Here is a 27,135-nt window from a genome sequence, read left to right on the forward strand (position 1 = left end):
CAATCAGATTCAACCTCTCGTATCACTTGCATTTGTTTCAAACAAACGGTTGCGCCCAGTCAAGACGATCTGATCGATAATCAAGATCTATATTGTGATAAAACGAGTCTTACATCGCGAAGTGCATCAAATCACGTGAGCACCTTGATTAAAAACATGAAAAGATATAGAAAATATCTGTTGACAACGAGTTAGCGGTGCACACGCTTTGCAAATCTTGCAGTCGACCGAAATCTGCATGACACTCAACGAACCGGATTTCGATTTCGGGTGGAAACTGGACTTTTATAGTCACTTGCCTCAGGAAGATGGTCTAAGGCACACTGAGACTTTCGTCTTTATTAATCTCCACTTCGCTGTAAAACAAAGCGGCCTTTTACTAATGGGGTATGACTTGATTATCTGATGACGATATTTGTAATTGTTCCATAACCACGGTTGTTTGCCTACCTTTTCAACTGCATCCTCTGATTAAGCACTCGTGAACGTCCGGATGCATGACTTGTACATTCGTTGTTCTTGTACATCAGGTATCGATGGGAGCTTAAATAAAGATCAATGTCGCATGCAGATACACTGATACACTTGAGAAATGGATTTGACCAAAAAAATACGAACGTTATCAATGCGTTACTAGCCTGAAAACAGTTGCCGAATCAATGCAAACTTAATGTCACATCACAATTAAGATGCCCGTATAAAATACATCACCATCGAATAACAATTTCTGGTTTGTTTTATTTGTATACTTGCTTTTGTCCGGCAGTTTATTTTTAAAAATGCATGGATGATAAAGATATATGAAATTATAGAAGGGAGTACCTATTTTCTTCCAGTTTTATGTACAAATACACAACTAATTTTTTTTTTAAATTAAAATTTTACATCTTCTATTATCTTTTTACGATATACGTCATTTGCGAAAGACAAAGAGCACAATGCAAATAATATTTACAAAACGAATAGATATACGAAGATAATATGTTCTTAATAGCTCAAAGTCCTAAAAGAAATGTCATCATGTCATTGCAGCCCTATATATTTACATTTGTTTTCAGAAATGGCGAGGGCAGGGTTGGCTCAATCGTCCAGGGCGCCCCAATTCGCTGTGCAGAGTTGCCCCCTCCCGGTCCCCCCTACCCCCATTGAACACGCCAGAAACCTATGATCAGTGGTTAGAATAACGGTTCGCGCCGAATATGTTCCAGGTTTGTCAGCACCATACCCGTGCTCGTGGGTTTCAACGGTACTAAGGTGGTAAACGTCAGAGACCTACATCACTTCGGATTTTCCTCCCACATGATTTGGTTGGTTGGTTTGTTGTTTAACGCCGCACTCAGCAATATTCCAGCTATATGACGGCGGTCTGTAAATAATCGAGTCTGGGCCAGACAACCCAGTGATTGATATCATGAGCATCGATCCAAGCAATTGGGATCGATGACATGTATCAACCAAGTCAGCGAGCCTGACCACCCGATCCCGTTAGTCGCCTTTTACGACAAGCATGGGTTGCTGAAGACCTATTCTACCCCGGAATCTTCACGGGTTTCCTCCAACATGAAGATGACACTCACGGCGTGTCATCTTCATCCTCCCACATGAAGATGACACGCCGTGATATAACAAGAACGGTGTTCAAAGCGGCCTTAAACCCAACGCACTCACTCACTCACTTTCAGAAATGGTAATTTGTAGTGGCAACTATGGAATTCTATAGCTGGAAGGGGCGTTGTCGAAACCAGGCATTTTCGTACATTGCACCCCAAAATATTTAATTATGTCGCACTGTCGCGTTGTTGCGTTGTTGCCCTATTTCATTATTAGTACGCTTGTTTTAGTAAGTGAATTAATCTACGCATGCGCAGAAAAGGTTATACTTATTTTCAAACTCTAGTGGTCTCATTTAACGCGAATAATTCTACAACCAAACGATTTATAGCAATATGGGTTGCATTTCGCAAACTATAAACAAATCTTTGATAAATCATTCTTATTTCCCTTCCATGCATTCTTAACAAACTTCGTCTTTTTGTGTTTTGCAAAGGTAGGGATAGCATCGTTTATATTTATACAAAACGTATACATATAAGATATATTAAGGATTTCAAGGAAAGTTAACCTATTCCCCCAAATAGATGCGTATTAAAAACTGCAACAATTGCATAATTATACATTTTCGCGCCATGATATGAGAAAATATAATTTTTTATATATTGTTTCATTTAATTTTCATAAAGATTATGCCACAAAATTTGGAGCCAAATTTAGGGATATTTTCGCTCGTATTTCAATATTTGTATAAAACATGGAAGCTTATGTCCCCTGTTGCAATATCAAACTAACAATTCCCAACAGTTATAAATTGCAAAGTGCGGTGAAGGAAGGTACATGTCGTATATCGTAACCAGGGTAACCGGTGGCGTGCGCAGCAAGGTATGTACTTTTGCAGACAACTGTAGACATGAGTCAAGCTGAAAATATGTGTACCGTTGGAAAATGTCGATCTTAGCGAAGATCGCAATATTGTAAATCTAAGGCTTCTTACAATCGCGGCTAGGATCGGTTAGAATAAAACTGAGATAACGATTAAACAAATATTGTAAGCGTCTAAGATCGATCGTGTGAGGTCGCTCTGTACAAGTGGGCCCTGCATTTGTTTACCAGTTCATTCCGATCAGTGTTTAAAATTGGCTGGCATCCACCGAGACGGCATTGACAAGGCGCTACAAGAACAGAATGATGGGAAGCAGCGTATTGAGCTTGTGTCTGCTGTACTCGCCATTAAATCTTAAAACTGGAAAGGCAAATTAATATTATTATATTATTATATTATATTATATTATATTATATTATATTATATTATATTATATTATATTATATTATATTATATTATATTATATTATATTATATTATATTATATACGACTTTCTCTTGCATCAATATGTTTTGTCTCTGTTGATTCTTTTAAGTTGTCATTTCTTTTCAAGCATTTTCTTAAGTCCCAAGCATTTGGAAATCTAGTCCATTATCTCTATGTTCATGTAAAGCCTTAAATTTGGGTTTCTTTCTTTTCAACAGAAATATCATTGTCTACACACAACTTCTCCTCCACACACAGAGTTCACCTATCAGGAATATTTTTGTGTTAATGTGAAAAGCGAAGCTTCAGTCGAAGATTGAGTTTATGAACAGAAATAAGCAGTGTTTTGAGCGTAAAACGTACAGCCAACCAGCTTCAGCGGCACATAAATAAGTGATGTTCTAGTAATTTATTTTATTTGGCTTTGGATCAACAGAAATATAATTTTCTACACACAACTTGTCCTCCACACTCAGTGTTGACCTGTCAGACCTGTCATGATTTATATTATTATTATGATGATGATGATGATTATTATCATTATTATCCACACCATCATAAGAAAGTAGAAGATAAAGGGATGAGGAGCATCCATGTCGTCCACTACACTGGCTCCTACTGTGCCGTAAAGGTGACTTTCTCTGTCATGAGGGCATCTTCCATTGAGGATGTGCACCTTAAATATTTTGCATAATTCAACATTTTTGTTTCCATAACTATTTCATGTCGCAGAGTCTTTACTATTTCTTGTAGGGATATCAAGAACCGTTACGTCTTTATGTACAAAATTAATATTATTTACTGGTTAAGAATTTTGGAAAGTTTTTGCCCTCGCATTCAAATGTTCAGGAAGAAATATTTCTTTCTCTGTTGGTCATCAGAGAAAACAGTCAAATAATCCTCTCAGTTTGACACGCCATCTGTATCTGCATCATCACATATTGGAGATGTTACAGATGAAATATCATTCGTGACCAACTCGTGTTATTCCAAGACAAACCTTCTTACAGCTTACGGAAAGGGGCGAGTGGTGACGAATGGTGAACTATTTGTCAGTGTTAAAACAGTGTCAGTTTGACACGTTAGTCTAGAAGTATAAAACAGAAAAAAACACTGTATTATCAAAATCGTAATATATTCTTCTGATAAACACGTCACTTAATCAATTGTCCCATATTAGAGTAGTGACACTACCACTGTAGCGGTCGAGCTGTTTTCGTTTCACTCTGATACTGTTGAATGACCGAAAACCGGACTCAGTTATGAAACGTCGCGGACACTGCGAGCAAAAGATTCCGAGAAAGTCACCACCGCATTGTTTTACCTTAGAGTTCTGTAATCGGGTTTATTCAATCCTTCCGTGTTCGATGATAGACCGTAGAAAATAGGACCAAGACAACGTTTTCACAAGTTGTTGTTGTTTGGAGATGATGGAACGGGAGTTACCTCCCCTGAATGGCGCGTTCTTCCATTACCGGGTTCAAACAGGTGCGTCCCTTTTGTGTCGATTCTGCCCGGGATTTTTTGGTTTTATGTATGTTTATTTTATTTTATTTTTTTTATTTTATTGCACAATTAACCTGTTTAGCCGCTCTTAAGGCCTTCGCTCCCTATCTTGAGATTCCACAAGCCATGGGGAAAGCGCTCGTCGATGTTGTGGAAAATCTTCCGTTACCGCTACGTTGTTGAAGAATCCCTTCCGAATATTTCGCGGGCCTTTTCAAACATGTTTCCTTTGCCCGTGGTTAGAAGGTTTTTTTGCAAAAATGTGAAAGTCTTGCCTGTTTTAATTTAGTATATGTGAGCACTATTATTTCAACATCTTTTTAGTTTTCTGTATTCAACTCAGTAAATATGGAACGTTTCCCCCCGCTTCGTCCCAAGTCTCACGACTGCCTCCTTCCATTCCGTGAAATATCAGGTTGTTCCTCCGAACTCTACCTTGGAGTTTCTCTTCGAGTTGCGGGGGCACGGGTGGCCCAGTCGTCTAAGGCGCCGCGATTCGCTGTGCAGAGTTGCGTCCCTTGGGTTTATCAGCACCATACCCGTGCTCGTGGGTTTCACCGAAGGGGTAAACGTCTAAGACCTGCATCACTTCGGGCTTTCCTCCCACATTAAGCTGACACGCCGCGATATAACTGGAATACTGTTAAAAGCGCGTTAAACCCAACTCACTCACTCACTCGTCGTCGAACTACGAAGTTGTTGGTGATGACAATCGAGGTAACAGATACGTACATGTAAATAAAAGTGACATAACCGGTTCCATATTCATAAGAAATCTTAAGAGGCCGTTGTATGAGTCCGACTATATCATGAGTATGTGTTTATTAATAATTGACATATTGGGATGCTACCAGGTGCTCGCGAAACGCTGAACGTAGCCTACCCCACCGAGGGCACCCGTCACAAACACATCCAGCTGTTCAAAATCTCACCCGAGTGTCTTTTGATATCAAATATAGCAACACGAGTCGGTAAAACTCCGAGGCTTCACACTTATATCGACGAGTGTTGATATACTTTGTATTAAAAGACACGAGGATGAGATTCTATTCATCATCTAAAATTATTGTTCCAACCTTTTCAGTTTGCAAACACTAATAAGCAGTGTCTTGAGTGTAAAACGTACAGCGAACCATCTGGCAGACAGATTAGTGATGTCATTTGATTGTGACGTCATGGTAACCGATACCATTTTTATAGAAAACATTTGTACGAAACGAGGGTACTTTCTGTGGTAACTCGGGCTTTCGCTCGGTCAGATACCATACTTTTTTATTAGAAAATCCACTCGTTTTGTAAAGAATGGTATCTGGCGAGACTGAGTGCAGTAGTCTCAATATCTCAAGTTGAAGCCAAATAAACAAAAATAATACGACATTCACCACCGATATATTTCACTTGCGCGATAAAATTGTTGGAATTGAAATGTATACTAACGGAAAAAGTAACTTTGAATAATATAAAAGTTCAAAAATATATTTCTTCTGAAATTAAATAATGCATATTTCAATACATATTCATGAAGACATCTCCTCGACGTTAACTTTAAGACCGTGAGTCACAATTTGTGTACTGCGCACAATTTGGATGTTTGCGTGTTTGTTGGGAGCATAATACGCACCACACAATGATTGTTTAACTATCAGTTACTCATAAAACACCTTTGTTTAACCGTAGATAATGCTTACGCAATGCTACGGTCTTCTGAAACTCAACGTCTATACGCGCCGTTGGTATGCTGCAAACAGGAATGGCGCATAACGAAGTTTTATGGTCACCGAGACGTAGTATCTCATCTTGTTGGAGACGTTATCTTCTGCAGGGCAACACTCCTGTCACGTTAACAAGACAACCATATTCGGTTGGTGCATCTACTTAATCGATACCAAACTGGCACCTTAACAGCTCGGACAATTCTCTGGGTTGAGACCACTTAGTGACCTAACCGTACTTGTCCGTGCAAGGAACACAACATCCGACGCCCAGCGATACGCACAATTATTGCTTTCACGTCACCGTCAGACACGCCCAGTTCGGTGCTGACAACGTCTGAGGTTCAGACGAGAAGTCTGGTACAGTATACTGGTTTCATCTGGTTCCATCTGGACAGCTCGTGCAAGGGTCTACGGGCGTCCAGGAGAACGTTTTAGCGACGCTTACGTTACTCAACGTCGTCAGTTTGCGGATGAAAGTGTAATGGTTTGGCGTGGCATCAAAACTCTTGGGAGAAGACAACTCATTATTGTTAATGGCAACTTGAGTGGCGCACGCATTGGACAACATCGTTCGAGATCATGTTCTACTCTCTGTGCAAATGCGATCGCCTCCGTGGTCTAGTGGTAGAGCGTCCGTCCGGGGTTCGACCCCTCCCCCCCCCCCCCCCCCCCCGGCCGGTGTCATACCAAAACACGTTAAAAGATGGTACTTGTTGTTACCCTGTCTGGCGTTCGGCATTAAGGGGCTTAAACAAGGACTGGTCGGCTCGGAGTCAGTATATGGGGCATGGTACCGGGGCATGGTATCTCAGTGAGCTAGCACTATAAATCGGCATCAGTCCGGACTAGTACAAGCAGCCACACACACACACACACACACACGTACATGCACGTCGCTATATAGGTGCAACAATCTTGGACGCGACATTAAACCCAATTTCACCTCACCTCACCTTTGTGCAAATGCAACGGGACGTAATATCACGTTGCAAGAGGATAAAGCCCGCCAACACGTTGCACGTGTTGTAACAGACTTTCAAAGGCAGCACAACATTGCAGGACTGAGCCATGTCCGACTGTTCCCCAGACCTCTCCCCTATAGAACATATGTCTGGGATGAGATGGAACGACGCCCACGTCAAGACAGGAATCAGCGGGTTGCTGTTGCCAATCATCTGGTGTGTTGAATAATACGTCGCTGCATCGCCTGTGTCAACGCAAGTGGTGGTCACACCAGACACTGACAGTGTTAGTTGAGTTGTAACAGCGCTCTTGTTTTAGGGCGTGTTGCACTGTATCGTGGTAACCAGATATGGGTTTTGTCAATGTATTTGTAATGATAAAACATTGATCAGACGAAAGACCAAATATGCTATTTTCAATAACATAACATTTACACCACCTTATATAAAGCACAGCTACTTTTTTCCTTTGTTATACATGATGGTACAGCGGTATTAAGTTGATGCTCGTTTTTTTATTTAAGTATATGATAGTCTCTTATCACCCCTGCTTCTTGGAAAATAAGGATCGAATTGGCACAATGTGTTACTTAGCTGTTTGTCATCGACCCCCCATGGTGTTTATGCCATCAGACACTGCTCCACCTGACATAGCCTCGACTATTTCCAGGCCTCCATAATCAAGCTGTAATTTCGCTCAGCTGATTCCCTAAAACTACATAGTGGGCGTTCGCGCTGCGCTCTTAACCCACGTGACACTTAACAGACCTAACGCTTCTGTTGACGTTTACACTCAAACCCCATATCCTTTATCGAAACCTTGGTCTTTATTTATCAAACGGTAAACATCACCTCCTTTTGTATCCACTAATAATCGAACTGAAAACGTTGCATAAGCTGTGTCAGGACAGACTGGTCACGACGCTGTTGCATAGATATATCTCCAGTATGGTTGTTTTAGGGGCTTTAGTGGTTTTGCTAATTGTTAGAACTGGAATTGGTCTCAAATTTTCGAATTTTCGTGAAACGGAACTATTTGAAGAAATTTTAGATCTCGGTCACCAAAAGACAATAGACGGTGAAACTTTGATGTCATGTGCGCGAGAATGTGGAAGTGAATCCGAATGTCGGCGTTTCAAGTTTTGCGAAACCGATGCTACATCTGGACAGTGCAAGTTGTATGAGGATGGCAAGGACTGCCCCAATGTGGACAGCGGTCAAGTGTGTTCATGCTTCCAGAAGGTAATTGTTTGCACCTTTTTGTAATTTAAAAAGGGCGATTTAAAAAACACGTATTCCGCAATAACTCACCAATTAGGTCAGCTATTTGAAAACAAAATCCTCTTCTTTATCCATAACGAACACTTACCACTTTCCTGTCGGCTTTTTTCAAAGATAACACCTTCTTTTACACATTTTCAGAAACTACAATGCGAAGATGAGGTATGCACATGTCCAATCGGTTACTATGGCAACAGATGCGAATATGTGATGAAACGTAAGTTGTTATATGCAAACATCACACTCTTTTACTGCAAACAAGTACAATATGTACGTTAACATCTTTCGCTCATGCGAGTCTTTTATTGAAAAAACAACTTAGTGGAGTTAGTGAGTGTTTATGGTGTTAAAAAAGTGTTGACATTTTATTTTTTTCATTTTATGTGCTTGGTTTTCGTTGTATTTTCTGGTTACTTGCCATCATTTTAATAGTTCGTCCGTGAATTGTTGATTTGTAGAGACACAGGTGCATGCCATCAACAGCTGCGATTTAAAAAAAATAAAACAAGGAAAGTTCCTTATATTTAACAATGGTAATGGCCGTCATGCCAATATTGCGAGTGCTCACGCTCGCACGTAATTAACTGGGTGCATATAAACATTTTATTCAAGCTTTGATGTTAATCCTGTTTTTCACATCAAGACGGTTGTCTGAGTGATACAAATGTGACGGAGTTGGGTTTGATGGGGTTATTGCTACTTCACTGTACGGCAGATGTTCACACTTTACTGAAGCCACCGAGAACAAACGCATACCGGACATCATAAAGGGAGTGGAGTGAGTGACGGAGTTGGGTTTGATGGGGTTATTGCTACTTCACTGTACGGCAGATGTTCACACTTTACTGAAGCCACTGAGAACAAACGGATATCGGACATCATAATCGGAGTGGAACTGGAATTCCAACCAAATACCTTCGGATCATATCCACAACAGCATAGTCTTTATTATTGCCGATAACCATTGAATGACTTTCCGAACAATCTTCAAATGAGTGACCCTGCGGGAGCTCCGTTTGATATATTCTACACATCGATACGATGTCAAATTGCTCCGTAAACTATTGCATAGCTTTCCGAACTCGTTCAGACGGAGTTTGCCTGATGCGTGAGTGCTTCTGTAATTAAAAATGGTTGCAAATTATCTGGCACTAGAATGGCCAAAGGCCGGTTAAGTCGGGTATTGTAATCACACGCGGTGGAAAAAGTTAGTTAAATTGTGAATTAACATATGTCTTTGTCCTCGGTGATTTTAAGAATGACATTATTACCCTCGTATGTATCCGTGTCGTAAATATCATATAATATGTATAATGCTCGCCTGAGGCACGTATGATACAATTAATATTTATATTATGATATTTACGATACGAAAATAGACGCGTTAAATAATTTCTACGTACTAAAGTTTGTTTATTTGTTTGTTTGTTTGTTTGTTGTTTAACACTGAAATCAGCAACATTCCTGCCATATGACGGCGGTATGTAAATAATCGAGTCTAGACAAAACAATCCAGTGTTTGACATTATGAGCATGGATCTTCGCAATTGGGATGCATGCATCAACCAAGTCAGCGAGTCTGACCACCTGATCCCGTTAGTCGCCTCTTACGTCAAGCACAGTTGCCTATTACGGCAAGCATGATCACAAAGCTCGTCACCAACAATGGATTACATCACTAAGAGTCGCGTGACGTCACTTGAGTGGATGAGTGAGTTTGGTTTAACGTCTTGATATGCGGTGGTGAAAAAGTCCGACTTCATGCAGGTCTTAGAAGTTTACCAATTTACGAAACAGAGGTCGAAAAGGGATTCGAATCCACGACCGAAAGTTTTTCGCTCATTGCGGGCGTTATTCTGGACAGCGCCGCCCGAACCCACTGTCATTTGTTTCGCTGGTTGAAAACAAATAGGGGTGTGTGTGAAGTAAAATTGGGATCGCCAAATCTAACGTCAGTAAAGTTATCCGTTATTCTTTTATCGCCCCAAACAAATCTTCCAGGTGTAACCATGTTTCCGTGCTTTTCCATGTTCGTAACTCAATATATCACCAGTTCAAGCGCACTTTCAATGACGCCAATGCACTGAGCCGCGCCCGTACACTCGGACGCCATGTAGGTTGAGTTAATAAATAAATGCAAATTAACCATGACGTTACCTGGCAACGTGATTCATAACGTCGTGAGGCAAAATGAGAGTATACATAAATTGCATTGATCCGCACTCTACCTGTTAACTTGCGGACAGTTTTATGATACTTCTCTCCGATTACAATTGATTATAATTATTTATTGAATAAAATATTGGGAGGTGGATAAATATATGTTTACTTAAGGAAAAACCGATCTGCAAACTTTTGTAAGAATCCGCTAGGCGGATTCATACAGTTTGCACATCGGTTTTTCGATTCATACCTCAATGAGCCGAAAAAATACGCAGTCAATGCTTATAATTAAATTCGACAACGAAAACATGTGTTATCTACAATAGTTTAACCGAAAACAGTTGTATATATCAAAGCAGACAAAAATAACGAGATTGTTAAACATTCCGGGTGTATGAATACAAACTGTGGCCTGACATGAATCAGATGATTGTTTAATTTATGCACATAACTTAGCACGCAGACAAAGTCTTTAGCCAATCAACGGAGACTATGATAAGAACAAAGTTCATGGGACCTGTCAATCAAGGCAAGAGACGAGAAGAACTGCAACAGTCAGACGGTAATGGGGCCTTTACACAGGATGGCGACCTTTGTGCCTCCCGTGTGCGACCAGGCCGCCTCCGTGGTCTTGTGGTAGAGCGTCCGCCCGGAGAGCGGAAGGTCCGGGGTTCGATCCCCGGCCGCGTCATACCAAAAGACGTTAAAAGATGGTACTTGTTGTTACCCTGTCTGGCGCTCGGCATTAAGGGGCTAAAACAAGGACTGGTCGGCTCGGAGTCAGTATACTGTGTCTGAGTGGGGTATTCATGTTAAACTGCGGCATGGTATCTCAGTGAGCTAGCACTATAAATCGGCATCAGTCCGGACTAGTACAAGCAGCCACACACACACATACACGTGCATGCACGTCGCTATATAAGTGCAATAATCTTGGACGCGACGTTAAACCCAATTTCACCTCACCTCACCGTGTGCGACCATGAAATTTGCCAGGTTGTCTTTGGAGGCTCAACGTAGGCAGAATGGTTGCCTAGGTCGTTCCAAGGTGGTACACGGGAGGTTCAGACATCACGATAGACGCCATGGTCGCCGTGAATTTTTGAACATGTTCAAACCAGTCGCACAAAGGTTGCCGAGGAGGTTGGTTGCTCAAAGGTGGCTCAAAAGAGGCAGAAAGGAAGGCACAAGCCTTGCCGTTGTTGCAGAAAGAAGGCACAGTGGTCGCCCAATGGTCGCCAGGTAGAAGATGGGGTAGCCTAGTGGTTAAAGCGTTCGCTCGTCACGCCGATGACCCGGGATCGATTCCCGACATGGGTACAATGTGTGAAGCCCATTTCTGGTGTCCCCCGCCGTGATATTGCTGGGATATAGCTAAAAGCGGCGTAAAACGATCCGTAGTAACTCACTCACTATAAAAAGAAACGCCCATAACGTCAAAAAAATGAAAACCGATTCTTTCGGTCATGGAAGTCGAGAGTGAACCTCGATTCGTCAAAAAACATGTCATCAGCCCAACGTCGATTAGTATTATTATGTGACGTTCCCTACACCACTGACGACTCTAGTTCAAAGGGCGTGCAGTAAGTGGTTGGATGACACGCGGACGTCGTGCACGCAAATACCATCAGTGAAGACGATTTCGCACCGCCAGGGGACGTACTCCTACACCAGTTGCCCGTTGCAACCGGTCCCTTATCTGAGTGGCAGTTTTCAACCGATTACTTAATGCAATCGGGGCGGTCGGGTAGCCTAGTGGTTAAAGCGTTCGCTCGTCACGCCGAAGACCCGGGTTCGATTCCCGACATGGGTACAATGTGTGAAGCCCATTTCTGGTGTCCCCCGCCGTGATATTGCTGAAATATTGCTAAAAGCGGCGTAAAACCATACACACTCACTTAATGCAATCGTTCTGACTAATCTGTCCTGGGCTGGAGCTGTTGCCCTTGGGCGTCCGGTGCGGCGCCTCTCATCGACGTTATGTGTTTGTTGGTATCGGACCCACAATCTGCGGATGACATATTGAGAAACATGCAGCGTTTGAGCAACAATATTCTGACGCGTGTCCACCTGCAACATACGTTCAGCACGTTACGAAGGTCGCATAATCAATGGCGTTGCTTCCTCAATGATTAAATGTCTTAAATAAAGTGTCTTTGGGCGTTTGGTTCTAAGAAAACATTATGCGTCTGCTCACAACCGAGTCTGAGAGACAGTGGTAAATCTTTCATACCACCCCTTCCGACGGAGGTCACGTGCTTCAGACTGTCACACTGTTGTGTTTGTGACCTGGATTTCTTTTCGGAAACGCTCGGATCACTTACATTGATTATCAGACATTGGTGTATGTTCCTATAGTTTCACCTCAAAATAAGATACCCTATCTTTTTGCATAGTATGTATGTCGTTATATACACTGTGATCCACATGCTTCATATCCAAGAGGGTGACCATATGATATGGTTCCAAGAACCATAGACCTCTTAGATATGAGTGAGTGAGAGAGTGAGTTGGGTCTAACGCCGCTTTTAACAGTATTCCAGTTATATCACGGCGTGTCAGCTTAATGTGGGAGGAAAGCCCGAAGTGATGCAGGTCTCAGACGTTTACCACTTCGGTGAAACCAGCGAGCACGGATTCGGTGCTGACAAACCTAGAAACATAATCGGGGCGAACCGGGATTCGAACCCACAATCATAGGTTTCTGGCGTGCCCAAGGGACGCAACTCTGCACAGCGAACTGCGGCGCCTTAGACGACTGGGCCACCCGTGCCCCCTCTTAGATATGAAGCGTGTGGATCACAGTGTATATAACGATCTTATGTTCTTCTCTTTCAGACTGCAGTGAAGACACTGGTCAGAATCTTGAGAGTCTAGCGAGGAAAATTTCCTTCATCCAACCCGATGGTGCAGAAGAACCTTTCGAAGTGTTCTGTGAGTTCCGGTACGGCGGCTTGACGACGATCCAGAACCGCGATCTGACGGCGTCCCCTGTCGACTTCAATCGGTCCATGGCGGAATACATACGTGGATTCGGTCACCCGAGATACAACTTCTGGCTTGGATTGAACAAACTCAGTCTCATCTCAGGGGTTGCATTAATGAAATGCAACATTTATCTGAAATACGCTTCCTCGTCGTGTGAGACGTTTTACGACAGTTGCAGCTTTGGAGGAGAGCGCGACGACTACAAGATAACACTCAGTGATTTCTCTACCTATGGTCCAAACTGCGGAGATTCTTTGATCGCCGTGAGCAACATCAACAACGCCCCCTTCTCCACCTACGACTCCGACTTCAGTAACCACAACTGTGCATCCAAGATGGCGGCTGGCTGGTGGTACGCGCCAACGAGCAACTGCACCCAGGGGAATCTGAACGCCCCGCTTGTGTCCCAAGCTGATGTCACAGCTGACTCCGGCGTCGTGAGAATGAAATGGGTGGAGACGTTGGGTGACCAACTCCTTCAGTACTCACTCATCAGACTCAAGAAAAAATAGAAGTGAAGAGAGCTCGGGCAGCGACAGACCTAATCGCTGCCACCAGTCAGAGCTCCCCGCTGTGATAGGCCACTCGCAACCGACCGACCGTTGTGTCGATGACTGTCTTGATGCCGAATACTCTTCCCCCAGCTGAATTATTTTCTTTGTTTGCCAATTCTATTTCATTTTAACTAACATGTAATTGGTATAGGGATAATGTAATACCCGTTCACATGCACAACCTTTACTAACGTAATTAATTTTGCACATGTGTAACTATACATACGTGTGTACATGTACATGTAAGTTTACTATGCGTTCACATGAAATTCAACTTTGGTGTGTAAATAAAGTTTGTAAATTGTGTAAGGCACACATATTCGTTTAGTCTGTTCACGACTTTCAACACAAAACAGGTGTTTTCCAATCAAAATTGAACGAGAAGAGACTTACTTCCCTGAAAATTTTCGCGTGAAGCATTATGTGTTTGATTTAATTTGTACACCAAGTTTTGACTCCTTGAAACCAAAAGAAAACACCGTCCGCTCAACTCTGTATATACGCATAAAAGTTGGCAACTGTTGATAATTTTGTTTGGTGTTGGCAAAAGAACAGATATTAATTACACTCTTCAAAAAAAGAAACGCATAGGTGTTTTGAGAATTCCAATAAGAGTTTTTTCCCAGCAATCGTCATAAAGACAATTCTTATGTTTGATTCCTTTTAATCGTATCATGTTTCTTGTGCATTGCGCGCAAACACATCTCAAAATGTTTTTTTGTAAACGTTTGTCAGCAAAAATGCACAGGATGTACGGAAATTGCTTTCAGAAAAAGTTTTCAGCACAATGTACGTGCAAAGTTTTTGAAACAAGAGTAGAGACACTGACTATAAAAGACCGTACAAACTTCATCAGTTCATTACGAATTTTCTGACGTGTATGGATATCGAAAAACTGCAGCTGACCGAAATATCGCCATTGGACATTTGGAAGCAGGGGAACCCCAGTCTGCCATTGCAAGACACCAAAGCACCATATCTCGACTATGGGATCGATATACCCGCACTAATTCGACTCAAGATCATCCCAGAAGTGGAAGACCAAGAGTGACCACCCCTGCTCAGGATCGGTACATCCGGTTGCATCACCTTCGGAATCGATTTGCTACAGCAACGGACACTGCAGGACAAGTGCCTGGTATGCGAAGAATTTCCGACCAAACCATCAGAAATCGTCTGAGGGAAGTGGGAATTCGAGGGAGACGACCAAAAGTTGGACCTGTCTTGCGACGTCTACACCGTCAACGACGTGTCCGGTGGTGCAACAGAGTATAGACATGGGATTTCAGGAACTGGCGACGCGTTTGGTTCAGCGATGAGTCACGTTTTCTTCGTCAACGACGGGATGGTAGACAACGTGTATACCGACGTCGACATGAACGTTTTGCGGCGAACTGCGTTCGACAGGTGGACCGATTTAGTGGAGGGCGTGTCATGGTGTGGGGAGCAATATCCTACACGGGTAGATCACAGTTAGTGGTTGTCTAGGGCAATCTTACAGCAAACCGATACATAGACCAAATTCTGCGTCCTCACTTACATCCAACTTTGGACCGCAAGAGAGAGCTGTTCAAACATGACAACGCTCGGCCCCACACAGCACGTGCAACAGTTAATTTCCTTGTTAATGAGAACACCAATGTCCTTCCAAATCGCCTGATGTCAACCCGATTGAACATTTGTGTGACGAACTTGATCGACGCGTCCGTCAACGTCACCAGCGTCCCTACACACTGGCACAACTCGCCAACGCCTTACAGGAGGAATGGCGAAGAATTCCCGAAGAAAATATCCGACGACTTGTGCAATCTGTGCCAAGGTGGTGTCGAGCAGTGACGGCTGCAAGAGGTGGTGTGACCAGGTACTGACCATGAGGCCCCCTTGTGGCTACACATGTGCAATGACTGAACTGAATTAATGCTGACAATGACAAAAATGCTTTTGTCGACCAATGTTTCTAATTTCATTTGATTGTGTTCACGCATATTCTGTGTAGATACTTTTACATCCGCTTAATAAATATCCTTATTTTTTAACTATGCGTTTCTTTTTTTGAAGAGTGTAGATCATCCTCTTACGTTAATATAAACGTTCACATTGCAACATATACACACAGTGAAAATTTACATTTGCACCTGCTCCAGACATGATGTAAATTTTCTCCTGGTGTAAATATACACACACGAGTCAACGCGTTCACGTGACAAGTGTACTCACGTATGCATTTCTAAGTTCGTTCGTTTGTTGTTTAATGCCGCACTCAGCAATATTCAAGCTATATGACGGCGGTCTGTAAATAATCGTGTCTGGACCAGACAATCCAGTGATCGATATCATGAACATCGATCCTCGCAATTGGGAACGATGACATGCTTCAACCAAGCCAGCGAGTCTGACCAGCCGATCCCGTTGTATTTCTACACACGTATGCACATATACACACGTATGTAAAGAGGTATATGTGAACGGGGTATATAAGAGGGAAATTGTGTGCTTTCCTGTTAGACCGCAATCTGAAAAAACAGTTTGAACAGAAAGACGTAAATTCACCCGGGAAGCAGTAAGTCAATAGCAAACCTTTTCAAAATTGTATCCCAAAGAAATACAAACAAATATAAATGTCACTACATTTTTTAGGGTTTGGAGGCACTCTAATTATTCATCCGTGTGAATTTTTTTATCCGGCAATTTGCCTTTTACCCGATTTACATGTACTGTACCTATTTATTTCTTGAATATGTCCTATATCTCCAGTGGTCTTAGCTCGGTCGGGATATTATTATTAAATGAGCGAGTGATTTCAACAGTTTCACTGGGACATTTAAATACCGTCTACGAATATTTTGAATATTTCTTTCTTGGAAAATGACGAAACACAATCGCAATCATTTTTTCAGTTTGCTTGTTCTTTAAATGAGAGGTCATCGTGGATCAATTTGGGTGTTAACATAACACCTGTGTCACATCAGGTCCGCTGGTTACCGGTCAGGCAGTGACTTCTGTTCAAGATTCTGTCTCTGACCTATTCAGCTTTAAATTGAAGAGAACCAAAACAAAGTTGTCTTAATTATCATTTCTCTTTACACTAGTTAATTGACTTTACACCTGCAAGTGCCACAGGTGTAAGGAAGTGGGAAGCCCAGGTGATACAAATGCGTTATTATTTTCCATCACACCCTCTACATATCCCGTGTCGTACCATGGATGGACCTCTGTATTATTATTATTATTATTATTTACAGATTAAAATACAATACAAAATGCAGCAAAGAGGGTTTGGGTGATCCTGGCACAGGATCAAGGCTGGTTAGACTCATCATCAGCTCAGGGCCCTTGCCCCCTCTACACGCAGCCCAGACAGCAAATGGGACTTCTCCCAGGAAGCTCTGCCTAGACAAACCCACCCAGAACTTTTCGGAGTATGTGACGAATCCCAACACTGCAGCCTTCTGCATTACCCACGGCCGTATTCCTGGTAGCAAACCCGGGCACTCTGATGGTAGAGCGCTGGTGTGGAGGCGCCGTCATGAACGTTACGCCCAGTGTTGTGTACAGGAAGTTTCGAGGCGGAAGTGTCATGGAGTGGGGTGCTTTCTGTGGCAATGCACGTTCCAGGCTTCTTGTCATCCGTGGCAACCTCAACGCTGCTGCTTACCGCGACCAGGTACTGGCACCAGAACTTCCGCCTTTTATGGCAGCGCATGGACCCGGTTTGATCTTCCAACACGACAATGCCAGACCCCACACAGCAATTTTGACAAGGAATTTCCTTCAGAATGCGGGAGTCAACGTCATGGACTGGCCGTCAAGGTCTCCCGACCTCAATACCATCGAACACGTCTGGGATGCTCTTGGCAGAAGTCTGCGCACTCTCCAGAACCAACCACAGAATTTGCAAGATCTTGGCACCATTTTGCAGCAACAATGGCGTCGTGTTCCCAATCATGTGTTCACAAGCATCACAAGGTCCATGCGGAGGCATTGTGTGGCACTTGTCAACGCACATGGTGGCCATACACGCTGCTGAACTTGTGTGCCATCAGATTCTCGTGCTTGGGACTTATGATTTAAACTGTTGATGTTATTACCGAATACCGTAGGTGCTTGGAACAAATAATGGTTACCACCGTTAATTAAAATCGTTCTTTGGACATTAATGATTAAAAATTACCTTCTCTGATACATTTGTCCGTTATCATATTTGGGATTACTTATAAAAATGTGAAGTTTTTAATTTGACTCAGTACAAATAAATTCTCAGTGGACGTCGCTGTATGGCCTTTTTCGCTGTCTTCCAAAACTGTTTACAATCACTGTGTTTAGCAGCGGTATTGATTTCTTCAGTTAGATGTAAGTCATAGTTAAGGGTTTCTTGTTGCAACATTTCTTAAAACCACCTTTGGCTGATGTGTACTGCTTTAAGTTTGAATCACACTTACAACTTCAGCTTATTCAAAAGTCTGTATTTCTCGGACTTCAGAAATTCGCACTCCTTCATCAAACCACGGAGGCTGATATCTTTGTCTACCTGAAGTTCCTACAGAACCAGCACAAGCTGTCTTTGCACAGTAGAGTATGATATCTCTGAACTTACATACTGCAGCATTTACATTTTGATCTACCAACAATATATATATTCTTCATCACTTTACAAATATCTTCGCTGAGATACTTAACATAAGATAAAGAACAGGATTTCAGCAACCCATGCTTGAGGTATCCCAATTGTGTAGATCGATGCTTATGATGTCAATCACTGCATTGTCTGTTGTTTAAAGCAGCATTCAGAAATATTCCAGCTATATGACAAATATACCCAGAATAGGAAATGGTCGGTCGCTAAGAAGACAATGATAAAGGTCACCCTGTATGCTTGGAACCGCCTCCGTGGTCTAGTGGTAGAGCGTCCGCCCGGAGAGCGGAAGGTCCGGAGTTCGATCCCCGGCCGCGTCATACCAAAAGACGTTGAAAGATGGTACTTGTTGTTACCCTGTCTTGCGCTAGGCATTAAGGGGCTAAAACAAGGACTGGTCGGCTCGGAGTCAGTATACTGTGTCTGAATGGGGTATTCATGTTCAACTGCGGCAAGATATCTCAGTGGGCTAGCACTATAAATCGGCATCAGTCCGGACTAGTACAAGCAGCCACACACACACAGGGGACACACACGCGCATGCACGTCGCTATGTAAGTGCAGTAATCTTGGACGCGACGTTAAACCCAATTTCACCTCACCTCATGTATGCTTGTATCAAGGTATGTACAAATAATCATTTGCGCTGCATATTGATCCTCCAGTCATATAAAATACTTCACTTTAATAAGCAATATGTCCCGCGATTTCATTGTTGTCTTTGCATCTGATCTGTGCCACGTGAAGGGCGTCTAGCAAGGTGAATCTAATGATTGAATCAGTAGACATTCAACATTCAACATCAGTTGAACAACTTCTTTATGTTGGATATGTTGAGATACATACACATGTACGTCTGAAATATACATTTCAGGTTGTTGTTCTCCCATATCAGGTAAACAGGTAAAGCACGTTCGTTAACTGAAATTGGAATTAACAATCAGAATCAGATATACATGCATACAGAACGAAATATATTTATAATACGCTTCATGAATATGGAATCCACCATGTTGTCAATGTAAACTCTGAATCGATGAAAAAACAATCGAGAGGAAACGTGAGTTTCGATTTTGCCATCGTGGCGTCTGATAAGAGCATTTCTGATCATAATTCAGAAAGCGGGCCGAGAGACTGGTTGATATTAGGAGAAGTCACAGGTCATACACAGTTAAACTGAAAAGATGAGATTCGTGGTAGGCTGGGTGATCGTTATGCAGGCTGTAAAGTTTGGAAGCGGAAACAAATTTTCAAATTTTCGTCAAACAGAAATCTTTGAAGAAGTCTTAGATGATGGTCTGAAGACTACGGTTGAGGGTGTTTCTTTGATGGCATGTGTCAAAGAATGTTATGAAGACGCAGACTGTCGGCGTGTGAAGTTCTGCGAGGAAAACGTCATGTCCGGTCATTGCAAGTTATACGAGGACGGAAAGGACTGCCCCCACGCGGCAAATGGACTCGAGTGCACGTGTTTTCAGAAGGTAAGGCTGGTTGTATGATGGTGTCGTCATGTCTTTCCAGCACGCCTAGAATCAAAGGAAGGATAAAGCAACAAAACGGATTTAATATCATATATGTAAAGCCTATGTAAATAAAAGCGCCAATACGTTCTATATTCATAAGACGATTGTGCCATTCCGACCATATAATGAGCATGTGTTTATGAATCACTGTCAAACAGGGATGATACCAGGTCATCGCAAAAAGGTGAGCGTATCCTGTCCCACCTTTGGCACCAGTCACAAACACATGCAAAGGCAAGTCAATTGCTCACCTGAATAAAACACGTGAACATACGATACATGTGGTACAGGTAAACCAGGTTGGAAAGTGTCCAAACTTTGGAAATTTGAGTTAAAAGCTATTCAATTGAAATAAAACGCGTTTATTAAATTTACTTAGCACATTAGATTGCTGTCGTCATAACTGGTGAAGCGGTTTTGCTACGATCGTAAAATCGTTAATTCCATTTGTTTAGATATAACACTGATAAGCTTTATATGTATTTATAGATGAGGCAATGTGAGGACGAAGTATGCACGTGTGCAATTGGTTACTATGGCAACAGTTGCGAAAAGGTCATTAAAGGTAAGTAATATTTTTGTTGACTCAACTGAAGAAGCATAGTTAAGGAAAAACACACAACAGATCACTCTTATCGAGCACATAACTTAAACTCTTGGGTTTAATTCAAAACAATACCGATATAAACACAGTAGTGTAATAACAGTACTCCTTAAGCACATTAGCAAAGAATGGACGACATACTTTTCACTATTCCCATTTATATGATGATATCAAGGATGCGATTGATAAAGTTTTAAATGATGTTTTCATTAAGATTTTAATCACAGATTGTGTATTGATAAATCATAACAACTTGAAAGACTTTAAAGGAGAGGAACATTCTGGAACACTTCAAAGAATGTGGAATTAAACATGAAATGTGCATGATGAAGAGAAGCTTTTACAAGGCATGAGTGAGTGAGTGAGTTGGGTTTAGCGCCGCTTTTAACAGTATTCCAGTTATATCACGGCGTGTCAGCTTAATGTGGGAGGAAAGCCCGAAGTGATGCAGGTCTCAGACGTTTACCGCTTCGGTGAAACCCACGAGCACGGGAATGGTGCTGACAAACCTGGAAACATAATTGGGGCGAACCGGGATTCGAACCCACAATCATAGGTTTCTGGCGTGCCCAAGGGACGCAACTCTGCACAGAGAATCGCGGCGCCTTAGACGACTGGGCCACCCGTGCCCCCTACAAGGCATGACTCATGTGAAGAGCTGCATCAAAAGTTTAATCTAATTTTTGTGGCAGGCATTTGTTTTTTTTAAAACAGCCTGAAGCATAATTAATTTTTCAAGAATTTTTGGGTATAATTTATTTTTTTCGATAAAATACCAGGCCACCTGAAAATGACTTCACATCTTAGGACCTTAAAAATTAGGAACAAGAGGAATTATCTCACTTTACATTAAAATACCAGCTTCTTATTTGTTAAGGAGCGAGCCTCTATTATTCCACGTAGCCAGCTGATGAAGCCCGCTGAGAAATCACTCGTAACACCTCACGCAACTTGCTTATCTCGCATAAGTATCGTTGAGCTGAAATGAACCGATGTTTATTCGAAGGAATTGAGTAAAAGGAATCAACGCGGTTTGTTTGCGTCGTCTGGTAACTGTCAAAAGGGCTGTATCAAAGCGTTTTACTAGGTGAAACTTCGGACATATTCCTTGTCTGTGTGAATGAATGTCGGTGAGATAAATTCGTTGTCAGCCGATCCCCCGGGACATGTGGTGTGATGCACCCTGTGTGTGAGCATGGTTTGGTTTGGTTTGTTTGTTGTTTAACGCCGCACACAGCAATAGTCCAGCTATATGACGGCGGACTCTAAAATTATCAAGTCTGTACCAGACAATCCAGTGATTGACACCATGAGCATCGATCCACGCAATTGGGATGCAATGACATGCATCAATCAAGTCAGCGAGCCTGACCACCTGATCCCGTTAGTTGCCTCTTACGACAAGCATAGTCGCCTTTTACGGCTAGCATGGGTTACTGAAGATCTATTCTACCCCGGATCTTTGAGGGTCCTGTGATCATGACGAGCTCGGCGTGCATAGGCTCACACACAGGGTACATCACATCACATACCCCTCGAGATCGGTTGACAACATATAAAGTTCTGTTTGTTCAATGGATTTTGCACTGCTTACTATCAAGTCCTCTGTAGCCGTGCATTATTGCGTCCCTTGGTTGTACCAGGATCATCTGGTCGTGTGTTGGTATTCCACAAGTAGCTCTATTATGATCCTCGATTTGCTGGCACCATACCAGTGCTGGGAGGTTTCACCAAAATGGTTCATGTCTTCGGACCTCCGTCATTTTGGGAGGCATGGGTGGCCCAGTCGTCTTAGGCGCCGCTATTCGCTGTGCAGAGTTGCGTCCCTTGGGTACGCCAGAAACCTATGATTGTGAGTTCGAATCCAAGTTCGCCCCGATTATGTTTCTAGGTTTGCCAGCAACATACCCGTGCTCGTGGGTTTCACCGACGTGGTAAACGTCTGAGACCTGCATCACTTCGGGCTTTCCTCCCACATTAAGCTGACACGCCGTGATATAACTGGAATACTGTTAAAAGCAGCGTTAAACCCAACTCACTCACTCACTCACTCACTCCGTCATTTTGGGCTTTCCTCAACATGAAGCTGACACGCCATGATATAATACGCATGAAAGCTTTTTTTTAAAAAAACAATAGTATAACAACGCTTGATTAATTACCAAAGGTATCCTTTTCAACTTGCGTTCCTGTTTTCTTTACAGAACTTTATCTACTGATCGAAAGATCGATCAGGTATCAAATGGAATTAGATAACTACCAAAACTAACCTACATTTACACACAAAAAACTTGCGTATGACAACATCGATCTAACAATAGCGTACCCATTGATGCATATAACAATGGCTGTCGATGCCCCATTGGAATTGTGAAAGTCCATGATCACAAAAACAGCCTATCAAACAAGATAGGATCTATTTTCAGAATAAACGCAATTAAGTAAACATACACTAACCACTGTTGAGGGGCCACAAAATTTTCGATCCCCAAAACTCTCTCAGACTCTTTCATGTCATATAGTGCCGACTCGATTTCAGCTAATAAAAAAAATTCAGGCTGGTTCCTTTGGCAATGACGTTTTGCCCACAATATACCACACAAAAGAATTAGCTGTTAAGTATGGAATACTGTAAGAAACATTCTCGCATTTACGCGATCTCGCACTTTTGGCATGATATATAGATCGTTTCCAAAGGTCCGAGATCGCGAGAATGTACAGTATTCCATAGTTACGACACCTGATTTTTTTATATTACTATTTAACCTGTCATGGTTATTGGGAATTGCAACACACAACCTTGCAATTGTGGGTGTTCTTTAACTTGTTTTGAGTAGTATATAATTTTGATAAATAATGACTTTCAGTCGAATGTTTCCAATCGCTCAAGCAGCTCACATTACTTGTGGAATGTAACTGGGCAGGTGAAGAAAGCAATGGCTTACTGTGAAAAGTCAGACAGGATACATTTGGCATGGCATCCAAACGTCACAACGTGCACGATGTGTTCGTGTGATCAATGTCTTTAAAACAGTTTAGAGCATCATTTGAAGATGTCTGTCATAATCATGTCGCACGAAATTACCCCAGTGGGGTCTTTTGGATGTGTCATTGTGCTCATGATGTGGGTATTGCATTGGGTGTCCAATTCTCCACCGTCTATCGCCTATACTTTGTTTGTTTGTTGTTTAACGCCGCACTCAGCAATATTCCAGCTATATGACGGCGCTCTGTAAATAATCGAGTCTGGACCAGACAATTCAGTGATCGACATCATAAGCATCGATCCACGAAATTAGGATCGATGTCATGCATCAACCAAGTCAGCGAGCCTGACCACCCGATCCCGTTAGTCGCCTTTTACGACAAGCATAGTCACCTTTTACGGCAAGCATGGGTTGCTGAAGACCTATTCTATCCCGGATCTTCAAGGGTCATCAATAGCATTAAGGACAATAAACGCAACACGACATGAACGCAGGGCCATCAGTGACACCGGAATCAGTTTCGACGTCGATACTTACGTCGTTGTAAACTTGCTTCATCGACGACATATGGATCTTGCCTATCACATTCTGTCGAAATATTGCGAGTTATAATAACATCACGACATGATGTAAAAATGTTTCGTCTCGTTTCTTTCGACATTCAATATTTAATGTTGGATACTGGTAGTTAGATAGTTAACAAGCACCGTGTGGCAAAAGAAATCCCCGGGCACCAAAATACTAATTGGCAAATCTGAAACAAAATCTATCTCAAAATATATGGCCAAATCAATATACTAAGATTTGTTTTTAATGTTGCCACCATCACACTCACGCGTGAAAGTGCAACAATAAAATCGTTAAACACATCATGACAAAGCCAAGACTAAGAAAGATTTTCTTCTATACTAATAATGACAGTTCGGCATTTTGCTTCTTTAAACAATTACTTTTATGGCATTCAGGTCAACATGACTTCGTTCATTCAGTCACGTAATGCATCTAACAGGATTTTTAAATATGGGCATTTCACTCGTTTAAACAATTACTTTTTATTGCATGCAGGTCAACATGACTTCATTCATTCAGTCACGTAATGCATCTAACAGGATTTTTAAATATGGGCATTTCACTCGTTTAAACAATTACTTTTTATCGCATGCAGGTCAACACGACTTCATTCATTCAGTCACGTGATGCATCTAACAGGATTTTTAAATATGGGCATTTCACTCGTTTAAACAATTACTTTCATGGCGCGCAGGTCAACATGACTTCATTCATTCAGTCACGTAATGCATCTAACATGATTTTTAAATATGGGCATTTCACTCGTTTCATTCAGTCAAGTTATGTGTCGGGATCGGATGGTCAGGCTCGTTAATCTGGTTGATGCATGTAGTCCTATCCGCATTGCGTAGATCGATGCTCATGATGTCAGTCACTGGAATGTCTGTCCAGACTCCATTATCTATAGAAAGCAGTCATATAGCTGGACTATTGCTGAGTGCGGCGTTAAACAACAAACAAGCAAAACACGTAATGTATCAATACTTCCGCTATAACAGTGTCGGGTAGACAAATCGTTTTGGTATATGGATTCCATGATAAGGAAGCCTTTTAGAGCCATTTCTTTTTTTCTTTAAATTTCAAGATACCAAGTTGAAATTTCAAAATACTAAGTTGAATTTCAAGATACTGAGTTGATATTTCAAGTTAGTATCTTCAACTTTCAAGATTATTACCTTGAAATTTCAACTTGTGAATCTTGAAATTTCAGCACAGCATCTTGAAAATTCAAGATCGATATCTTAAAATTTCAACTTACAAAAGAAAATAGCCCTAAAAGGCTCCCGTACCATTAATGCCAAGCATAATGTTAGTTGACAAGATTGCAGCCTGACAACGTATATGTGTGATACAGTTTGCTAGTTGACGTCAGTGTTAACGTTATACTGTATGTGACACAGATTATATTCTGCTGCGTCCCGCCAATATCCCCTCATGCTATAAACTCATGCTTGTCGTAACAGGCGACAATACTTGTCGTAGGAGGCGACTAACGGGATCGTGTGGTCAGGCTCGCTGACTTGGTTGATGCATGTCATCGATTCCAATTGCGTGGATCGATGCTCATGATATTAATCACTGGATTGTCTGGTCCAGACTCGATTATCTACAGACCGCTGTCATATAGCTGGAATATTGCTGAGTGCAGCGTTAAACAACAAACGAACCAACTGTAGTGGTCTCTTGCCCCCTTAGATAATGAATCATGAATACCACCGGTAATGTCTCATCACTGATCCTTCTTCCAGACTGCAGTGAAGGCCAGCATCACGGGCTTCTAGATCTAAAGAAAAAACTCTCATACATCCAACCTGACGGTGCCGAAGAACCTTTTGAAGTGCTCTGCGAATTTCGATATGGCGGCCTGACTACGATCCAGTCTCGCGACTTGGCAGCATCGTATGTCGACTTCAACAGATCCATGGAGGACTTCGTACATGGATTTGGCCGTCCAAGGTATAACTGCTGGCTTGGCCTCAAACGTATCAGTCTTTTATTCGCAATGGGAGAGATGAAATGTAACATCGTACTTGATGGACCATCCGGCTTTTGTCAGGTGTATTATGACCGTTGCCATGTCGGCGGTGAGGAAGACGGCTATAGAATAACCATCGGAGAATACTCGACTGCCGTCAGTCCAAGATGCGGGGACTCCTTGGTCGCCGTGGACAACATCAACAACGCTACATTCTCCACCTACAATTACGACAACGACAACAACTGCGCATCCAAGATGGCGGCTGGGTGGTGGTACGCGCCAACGAGCAACTGCACCAAGGGAAACCTGAACGCCCCGCTTGTAGCCACGCCCTTAGTTGGCTTGAGGCTGAAGTGGGTTTATGATAAGGGTAATGATATCATCGCTTCTTCTTTGTTCAGAATAACTGGTGTCTAACAAGTGATTGAAATGTTGAGCGGCGTGATTGAAGAAATAAGCCTCATTTTGTTTGTAATTATTCGTTATGAGAAATCTCCTTAATCGTGTCTAAGGAAAAGTGGGTGATGCAGCACTTTACGGAAGTCAGGGGCATGGGTGGCCCAGTCGTCTAAGGCGCCGCGATTCGCTGTGCAGAGTTGCGTCCCGTGGACACGCCAGAAACATGATTGTTGGTTCGAATTCCGGTTCGCCCCGATTATGTTTCTAGGTTTGTCAGCACCATACCCGTGCTCGTGGGTGTCACCGAAGTGATAAACGTCTGAGACCTGCATCACTTCGGGCTTCCCCCCCCCCCCCCCCCCCCCCCCCACATTAAGCTGATACGCCGCGATATAACTGGAATACTGTT

General features: G+C 42.4%; 2 protein-coding genes across 2 annotated transcripts; both read left to right on the forward strand.

Annotated features, from left to right (window-relative positions):
- The first annotated feature begins 8,135 nt into the window (after positions 1–8,135).
- Positions 8,136–14,139, forward strand: LOC124125903 (angiopoietin-related protein 4-like). The gene is made up of 3 exons (XM_048384344.1): positions 8,136–8,288; positions 8,469–8,544; positions 13,329–14,139. The coding sequence occupies exons 1-3, from the start codon at positions 8,136–8,138 to the stop codon at positions 13,988–13,990; spliced, it is 891 nt and encodes a 296-aa protein (XP_048240301.1). The 3' UTR covers positions 13,991–14,139.
- A 5,659-nt stretch (positions 14,140–19,798) lies between these two features.
- On the forward strand, positions 19,799–26,995 carry LOC124125907 (angiopoietin-related protein 4-like). The gene is made up of 3 exons (XM_046489298.2): positions 19,799–20,146; positions 20,678–20,753; positions 26,098–26,995. Exons 1-3 carry the CDS (start codon positions 19,850–19,852, stop codon positions 26,742–26,744), a joined length of 1,020 nt encoding a protein of 339 aa, XP_046345254.2. The 5' UTR covers positions 19,799–19,849; the 3' UTR covers positions 26,745–26,995.
- Positions 26,996–27,135: the final 140 nt, after the last annotated feature.

This window comes from Haliotis rufescens, unplaced genomic scaffold (assembly GCF_023055435.1).
Source record: "Haliotis rufescens isolate VD_foot unplaced genomic scaffold, xgHalRufe1.0.p SCAF_5, whole genome shotgun sequence".
NCBI lineage: Eukaryota > Metazoa > Mollusca > Gastropoda > Lepetellida > Haliotidae > Haliotis > Haliotis rufescens.